The 8,918-nt window shown below is 42.8% G+C and overlaps 1 protein-coding gene across 1 annotated transcript in view; it reads left to right on the plus strand.

The window, feature by feature from the left end:
• PDIA6 (protein disulfide isomerase family A member 6) overlaps positions 1-8,918 on the plus strand; it is a 24,088-nt gene that overhangs the window by 6,026 nt on the left and 9,144 nt on the right. Inside the window, exons 3-5 of the mRNA XM_007456917.1 lie at positions 3,129-3,186; positions 3,638-3,764; positions 6,886-6,992. Of these exons, the coding sequence (XP_007456979.1) occupies positions 3,129-3,186; positions 3,638-3,764; positions 6,886-6,992 (292 nt within the window). The remainder of the gene's footprint in view (positions 1-3,128; positions 3,187-3,637; positions 3,765-6,885; positions 6,993-8,918) is intronic.

Consider the following 8,918-nt stretch of genomic DNA (forward strand, 5'->3'; position numbering starts at 1 on the left):
TTTGCGGTACGCGGGCCTCTCACTGTTGTGGCCTCTCGCGTTGCGGAGCACAGGCTCCGGACGTGCAGGCTCAGCAGCCGTGGCTCACAGGCCCAGCCGCTCCACGGCATGTGGGATCCTCCCGGACCGGGGCGCGAACCCGCGTCCCCCGCGTCGGCAGGCGGACCCTCAACCACTGCGCCACCAGGGAAGCCCGGGAAATTGATTTTATGCAGAGAGAATATCGGGCAAAGGAAAGGGAAGAACCAGTGGTTGACTCCATTTTGTTTCTTGAAGAGGGTTGCTTCCAAAAATATGTAATTAAAAAATTTGGTTTGATTTAAAAGCTCTTCTCTTGCCTTACATCTATTTCTGGGGGGAAAAAAACCAAACTTGTAATTACCATTGAAATTAATAGTGCCCAGTTTCATACAGCTGACCCTTGAGCAGCACAGGTGTGAACTGCGCCAAGTCCACTTACCTGTGGATTTTTTTTTTTTCCAACAAATTTGTACTGCAGTGTTACACACTCCACTGTTGGTTGAATCCATGGATACAGAGGGCTGACTGTAAAGTTACATGTGGATTTTTCACTGCAGAGGGTCAGCACTTCTAACCCCCATGTTATTCAAGGGTCATCTGTGCAGTCAAAATGCAGTATTGTTTATGTAGTTAAAACCTTTAATGGAAACAAAACAAAAAACCAACAAATACACATGTATAAAATAAAGGCTATAGGATCACAAAGGAAACCTAAAATGTTGGAATAACATTATTAAAATATCAAAATAAATCTTGATATGATTATGTAGTACTCATTTACTGGAATGTAAATACCAGCATCTAACAGCTAGCTACCATAATTCTGAAACAGTGGTGAACATAAATGATGTTTGAAGATACCTGCAACAACTATAGTGGTGATAAGAAAATAGCTGTGATTTTTATTTGTGACAGTCACAAGTACTAACCAACTATGATATGTTGTTAATGTTTATAACTGAAGGAAATCCTAAATTTCAATTACAGGTTAATGAAAATAGAGGATTTTTTCTTTCCCCATCAAAGTTCACAGAGCCCCTCAGTTTTTATCCACCAGTCCTTTGGGGATTCATAGACCCCAGTTGAAGAACCCTTGAGTTACAGGGTATGCTGCTATATTTATATTTGTGGCATTTTGATCTGTCTTTACATTGCTTCACATTGGAATTGAAGGGGGTATATACTCTGACAATCTCTTGATTTGAGTCCTTATTTCATTAGAATAAATTGAAATTAAAGAGGCACAAAGTCCTGTAAAATTTTGACTTGTGGACACTTCTAAGTAGCTCACCTAAATAGCAAGACATACTGTATATGTCGTATGTAGGATCAGCATTTCAGGACGTTTTGCTGAAAGATCCTGACTTTTAAAATATTGGATTGGACTTCCCTGGTGGAGCGGTGGTTAAGAATCCACTTGCCAACACAGGTGACACGGGTTCAAGCCCTGGTCCGGGAAGATCCCACATGCTGCGGAGCAACTAAGCCCGTGCGCCACGGCTACTGAAGCCTGCGCGCCTGGAGCCTGTGCTCCGCAAGCACGAGAGGCCACGCGGTGAGAAGCCGGTGCACCACAACGAAGAGCAGCCCCCACTCGCCGCAACTAGAGAAAGCCCGTGCACAGCAATGAAGACCAATGCAGCCAAAAATAAATAACTAAAATTAAAAATATTGGATTAAGCTTAAGCCCCTATGAAAGGTGATGTTACATAGTGATTAAGAATGTGGGATCTGGGGCTTCCCTGGTGGTGCAGTGGTTGAGAGTCCGCCTGCTGATGCAGGGGATGCGGGTTCGTGCCCCGGTCCGGGAGGATCCCACGTGCCGCGGAGCGGCTGGGCCCGTGAGCCATGGCCGCTGAGCCTGCGCGTCCGGAGCTTGTGCTCCACAACAGGAGAGGCCACAGCAGTGAGAGGCCCGCGTACCGCAAAAATAAAAAAAAAATAAAAATAAAAAAAAAGAATGTGGGATCTGGAGCCAGGAAAACCTGTCAGGCAGCTTTGTCACTGGGTGGTATTGGGAGGGTTTCTTAACTTCTCAGGCTCTGTTTCATCATCTGTAAAATGAAAATGACAAAGCCTGCTTGCAGGGTGGTTGTGCTGATTAAATGAAATCCTGTATGAAGAGTGCTCATCGTGGTGCCGGCACGTGGCATTGGCTCATTAGATCCTTAGAGACTTAATTAGAAGAAAATTGACTTTGTTTAAAAAAGGAAAAAGTCACCTCTATAGACAAACTAGCAATGCTGTCTTCACACAATGGGTATCATACAATGATGAAAGTAATACAGCTACCTATAACCTCGATGACTGATTTAAACATAACAGATTTCTGTGTATATAATGTTTAAAAGCAGTTTTCTGTGTGTGTTATATTTCACAAAAATTCTTTTCAAGTACTGGTACCTAAAAGATTAAGATTATTTTTCCTTGTGTTCAGGTGACTCTGTCACTCATTCGTGTTCTTTTATCAGCACCTTGCGGTGTCAAGTGCTTTTCACTTGTTAGCCACACTACATTGGGGCTACATGTGCATTTTTACCTCTACAAGCTGCTTGGGGGAGCCAAAGAACGTTGAGATTTAGGCACTGGGGATCTAGACTCTCAAACAGATGCCTCACCTATAAAATGAAAAGTTTGGACTAGATCAGGGACTATCAAACCTTAATAGATTTAAGAATCACTAGTAGAACTTATTAAAATACAGGTTCCTGAACTCCTTCTCTAGGAACTCTGGTTTCTTGGGGCCCAAGAACCTGCACTTTGCTAAGCCGTACAACTGGGACCACATGTGAGCCACACTTGACCAGATAAACACTAAAGTTTCCACTCAGGGAGAGAGTTATGAATGACAGTGTTTGTTTAAACTCTTTAAATACACTTTAACTCAGCAGTAAGTTGGAAGCTTTTTTATTATGATATGAAAGAGGATCATAGTAAAATCAGGACAGTGAGTCCCTTCAGGTCACCGATCGTGTTTTTTTAGTGCTCTTCTCGCTGCAGGTCCCCACCCTCAGTGCGTGTCACTCAGTAGACTGTTGGTGAATGTTTCTTGAATTGGGAATCAAGGACTTGACTGTTGCCTTCTTTGTGTTTTCATCCCCTGAAAGGTGTGGCCACTGCCAAAGGTTAACACCAGAATGGAAGAAAGTAGCAACTGCATTAAAAGTGAGTTTCTGAGATGTCCACATTTACCTGTGTATGTTAAAATAAGTTTAATTAAGCAAATGGGCTTAATGTACAATAGGAAGTTAATTTGCATATCGAAGCCCAGTACTCTTGTTCTGGTGCCAAAATTATGTAGGGAGCAAAGGGATACTGTACATTCTAATTTTTATCTTGTCTACTTTTGTTAATTCTGTTTCCCAGTTAAATGGCATAATTATGCTTAGTCGTGCTAATTCTGGGAGCTGCACAGTTTCCTCACAGGCTGACTTGCATGTTGCCCAGCTTTCCATTTAGGAATGGTTTCCCAGGCTAAAGTTCTCATTGATTCTGTTGGCAAATGGAACCTGGCCCTTTACTATCTTATCTCTGAGTCTACATCATCAGATGATGGGTCCTTGTGGAATCTGCTCTGGTTGAAAGAAAAATAGACATTTCTTTTATGTTTCCACAGGATGTTGTAAAAGTTGGCGCAGTTGACGCAGATAAACATCAGTCCCTGGGAGGTCAATATGGTGTTCAGGGATTTCCTACCATTAAGATTTTTGGATCTAACAAAAACCAACCAGAAGATTATCAGGGTAAGGACTTTTCCTAATTACTTCATTCCATTGGTTGGAATTTTAATTTGAGCAGGTAGGTAGAAAATAGAGAACCTGGGATTCTATAACCTGTTGTCCCTGCTACCTGCAAGTTTCTCACCCTCTTCGTGCCTGAATTTCCTTATCTGTCAAATGGTATAGAGTAATTCCTACCTCTTCTGGGTTGCTCTAAAGATTAAATATGTGTCAAACAGGTAAAAGTGTTTTTATTACTGTTTATACTAGGTTAGGCCCACATGGGCTTAGCAATGGGAGAGTAATGATGTTTCATGCTTCCCTCTTTTTCATTACAGTTTTTTAAAAATACTAGTTACTGGATATTTTATAGTTACTTAATATTTAATAAGTTTCTGTAATTACTTACTACTTGAAAAGATCCGCAAGTGTTTTCTTGCTCTGATTGCTCGTCCCTTCACTGTGGGGCGGGTCTAGCATATCAGCGTGGAAAAAGAAGAGTCCTGTAATTTGGAAGTCAGTTTAAACTACTGCTGTTACTATGGAGTATTTTGCCCATGAATCTTTACGCCTTGTAAACATGTATAGTATCTGAATATTAAAGCTATTATTTAGTCTTTTAAACTATTGATAATATAGAAGTCCCACAAGTTCTTCATTTTATAGACAGTGGTCAGTTGTATCTGCTGTGAGTCACTGAGGCAAGTGGGGAGAGGATTTGGCTCAGACTCCCTGTTCTTTTACAGAATCGCCTGTTATTTAAGATGTCGCAAACAGTATCATATTTAAGACAGTCAGAATTGCTAAGTTGAGCCATATCCAGGGTCCAATAAAAGTATTGGGCGTAATGTATTTGAAGTTTAAATTACGGCTCATTTGATCTTTTTTTAAAAAAGATTTTGTTACAAGGGGTATGTAAGTGACTAAACTTAGAGTCTAAAATCTTAGGTTTTGCTTTATGTGAGAGGAACAAGTTTTCAGGGTTGGAGGCGGGCGGTGGTGGGGGGAGAGTCAGCATCACGATAAAAACAAAGTGACTGTTGTCTTGTCTGTACTTGGTGTCCTGCATCGTATCCAGCAGATTGAGAAAACATTCTCAGGAAAGGGAATGTGAAGGGAGCAGAGAAACCATAGAGTGAGCTTTGAAGACAGCCTGGCCTGGGTTTAACTGCTGGCTAAACAGAATACCTTATCTCTCTGGATCTGCTTCTTGGTTGTAAAATGGGGATGGGAAAACCTGTTTTAGGCCACTGGAAGTTTCACTGAAATAGTACATGTAAAGCATGTAACTTGGTAAATGTCAGTATGGTTGGTACCTGATCATCAAGATGGGGGTCAAAACACTTGGAGATGAGGCCTCAGACACATCATTTCTCCTAGACTCCCCAGCTCTAAAGTTCCATAAAATGATCAATTTCATTTCTCTGACTAACCACCTTCTTTTCTGCTTTGGAATATAATTTGTTCATTTTGCTAACTTGTAAAAATGGAATGTTTAGAGCAGGGGTTAGCATTTGTCCTGCTGCTTGTTTCTGTAAATGAAGTTTTTCAAAACACATTCACACTTGTTCATTCATATGGTCTATGCCTACTTTCACACTAAAACAGCAGAATTGAGTAGCTGCAGCAGTATGGCCTGCAAAGATGAAAATAATTACTGTTTGGTCTTTTGCAGGAACAGTTTACTCACCCTTGGTCTAGAGTGAGAAAACCCTCTCTGTCTTTTTCCCTAGTGTATTTCTTTTTTTTTTTTTTTTTCCCACTTAAAAAATTTATTTAATTTATTTATTTGGCTGCGTTGGGTCTTCGTTGCTTTGCGCGGGCTTTCTCTAGTTGCAGCGAGCGGGGGCTATTCTTTGTTGCGGTGCACAGGCTTCTCATTGCTGTGGCTTCTCTTGTAACGGAGCACGGATTCTAGGCGGCGTGCGGGCTTCAGTAGTTGTGCCACGTGGGCTCAGTAGTTGTGGCTCGTGGGCTCTGTAGCGCAGGCTCAGTAGTTGTGGTGCATGGGCTTAGTTGCTCCATGGCATGTGGGATCTTTCTGGACCAGAGATCAAACCCGTGTCCCCTGCATTGGCAGGTGGATTCTTAACCACTGTGCCACCAGGGAAGTCCCCCTAGTGTTTTTCTTGATTTGGTATATTTCCAGGTGGAGATTGGTGGTGGAAGGGGCACTGATTCAGAAAGTGGAGGTGTCTGCAGTAGATAAGGAGCAGAAGGCTGTTTTTATGTTGAGGTCTTGCCTTTCTGTCTTAGGAAGTGACATACTTGGTAATCTCAGCCAGGATGATCTGAACACACTCCGAACGCTGCTGTTCTGTATTTTCTTTCTAATGTCAAGTCTGAAGCGTTCTCAGAAGTTTTTATCTCTTCCTGGGCAGTTTGATTAGAAAACTCTATTTTTAAGAAAGGAGAAGAAAGAAGAAACTTTCTAAAAAGATTTTGTTAGTTTTGCCTTTAAACTCTGAAGATAGTCTCAAGGCATATATTGTCCATATTCTTCTGAGTCAGTTAATAGTCCCCTGACTCCTTCTTGAGCACATAGTTTTTGGTAAACTTCCAAAGGCTATTGTCACTATCTTTAATACGGGGCTTGTTACTTCCTATATTAGGAGTACGTTCAGCTACAGAACCTAAAAGCCCAAAATAAGTGTTTTAAGCAAGGTGGAAAACAGTGGATTGCTTTCCAGTTTCTTAGCTTCAGACCCCTCGTATCCTGCTGCTTATTATCTCATAGAAATAGTTTTTCCATTTGCCTCATTTGGTACTTTGTGTTTAGAAATTTCCCCTGCTCTCTTAACTAGATAACCTTCTGTTTCATCTGTGTACATGTTATACATTCAGTAAACATTTGTGAACTGTTCTCAATAGTAGATGGCATTTATGCGTGAACGGAATGTCCTCGTTCACACTAAGAACCTAGCACTGAAGGAGAGGATTTAGCTTTTCCCACAGCGTAAAGTCTCGCAGGAAATGCATTCTGGAGGAAACTGGCTGTCGTAAAGATACACGTGGTGTTAGGTCTGTTTGAACATCAGATGAAGCTGACAGGTATGTAAAGGCTTCAGGTAGTGTCAGGTAGCGTCAGATGAAGGCTCCCAGCCTGCCCGCCCCCGCTCACCTGATGACCCCTTGTCTTCCGTAGGTGGCAGAACTGGTGAAGCCATCGTAGATGCTGCTCTCGGTGCTCTGCGCCAGCTCGTAAAGGGCCGCCTTGGGGGCAGGAGTGGTGGATATAGTTCTGGAAAACAAGTAAGGCTGTGTATAATGTCAGTTTTTGTTTGTTTGTTTGTTTTTGCGGTACGCGGGCCTCTCACTGTTGCGGCCTCTCCCGTTGCGGAGCACAGGCTCCGGACGCGCAGGCTCAGCGGCCATGGCTCACGGGCCCAGCCGCTCTGCGGCATGTGGGATCTTCCCGGACCGGGGCGCGAACCCGCGTCCCCTGCATCGGCAGGCAGACTCCCAACCACTGCGCCACCAGTGAAGCCCTAATGTCAGTTTTTAATGTGGCGTGATTTTGAAGCCTGACTGTAAACTCCGCGTAGAAGATAATTACTTCTTAAAATGTTTTAAATTGGTGGACTTTCAGTTAAAAAGTAATAGGTGGGATAGGGAGGGTGGGACGGAGGGAGACGCAAGCGGGAAGAGATATGGGAACATATGTGTGTGTGTGTGTGTGTATGTATGTGTATATATATATAAAAAACTGATTCATTTTGTTGTGAAGCTGAAACTAACATACCATTGTACAGCAATTATACTCCAATAAAGATGTAAAAAAAAAAATCATAACATGATTGGTCAAAAAAAAAAAAAGTAATAATAGGAGGTTGAGTCAGGCGACTCCAAAAGGGAGTCAGACACCCAGCCTACTTGAGTGGCCACTCAGAATCACTGTCGCCATAGCCAGTCCTAGGGCATCCGCCACAGCCGCAGGCCAGGAACCACGCCCTGAGATGGCTTCCTTGGCCCAGGGCCGAAGTACAAGAGTTTGGCCTACAGTGGGAGAAAGAGCCCCAGGCTGTGGGAGTTGGAATCTGGCTTCCATGGCGTTTGTAGTTCCAAAGTGGAGAGAGGGAGACCAGCTCACCTCCAGGTCAACTTTGGGCAAACGTGGATGAAATTTGGATGACCTCCTGGCCCGTGTCTTTGGCAATCAGGCTGAAACCCCTGGGCATCTTTACATAAATGGGTAGGAAAGAAGAATCCTGTTCTCTGGATTGGTATTACAGATTCCCGTGTGTGAAACGTGGCGTAGTTATGTTCTTGTGAAAAGACATTGAATTCTTCCTGGTACACACAGGCGCACCTCGTTGTGTTGCACTTCTCAGATCATTGCATTTTTTACGAAGTGAAGGTCTGTGGCAACCTTGTGTCGAGCAAGCCTCTTGGTGCCATTTTTCCAACAGCATCTGCTCACTGTGTCACATTTTGGTGATTCTTGCAATATTTCAGAGTTTTTCATTATATTTATGGTGATCTTGATCGGTGATCTTTGGTGTTACTCTTACAAAAAGATGATGATTTGCTGAAGGCTCAGATACGGGTTAGCATTTTTCAGCAGTGATGTATTTTTTAATTACTGTATGGTCATTGTCTCTTAGACATAGTGCTAGTGCACACATAACAGACTACAGTGTAGTGTAAACATAACCTTGACGGGCACCAGGAAACCAAATCATTCATGTGGGTTGCTCTATTGCGATGCTCACTTTATTGCAGTGGTCTGGAGCCGAACCCACAGTATCTCCAAGGTCTGCCTGCATATGTAAACACAGCCCTTCACTCTTTTAGGAGGCCAGTGAGACTAGCTTCTTTAGACAGACTCAGAGCTTACCAGAGATTTCATGATTTTGCCTTTTATTTCAAACTTAGACATTTAATGAGCACAGTTGTCTTTCCTACCCCCATGGCTTTTGGCCCAGGCAACAGAAAGCATTATATCGATTCTGACTGCTTTGTAGGTTTAGTACTGAAGAAAATGCTTTGAAAAGATAAAAGGATTAAATGTTATTTTTAGCTTTCTTAAATGGTAGGGACTTTATGAAGAGGTACTGACTGGATGTCCTGGGATGAACCAGCGCTGTTCTGAATTAGAATGGTGTTATTAAGGTGGTTCTTTGAGCCATGCTGAGGTTTCTCTTAATGAAGATAGCGGGGGGGGGGGGGGGGGGGGGG

Source organism: Lipotes vexillifer, unplaced genomic scaffold (assembly GCF_000442215.2).
Source record: "Lipotes vexillifer unplaced genomic scaffold, Lipotes_vexillifer_v1.1 scaffold390, whole genome shotgun sequence".
Lineage (NCBI taxonomy): Eukaryota > Metazoa > Chordata > Mammalia > Artiodactyla > Lipotidae > Lipotes > Lipotes vexillifer.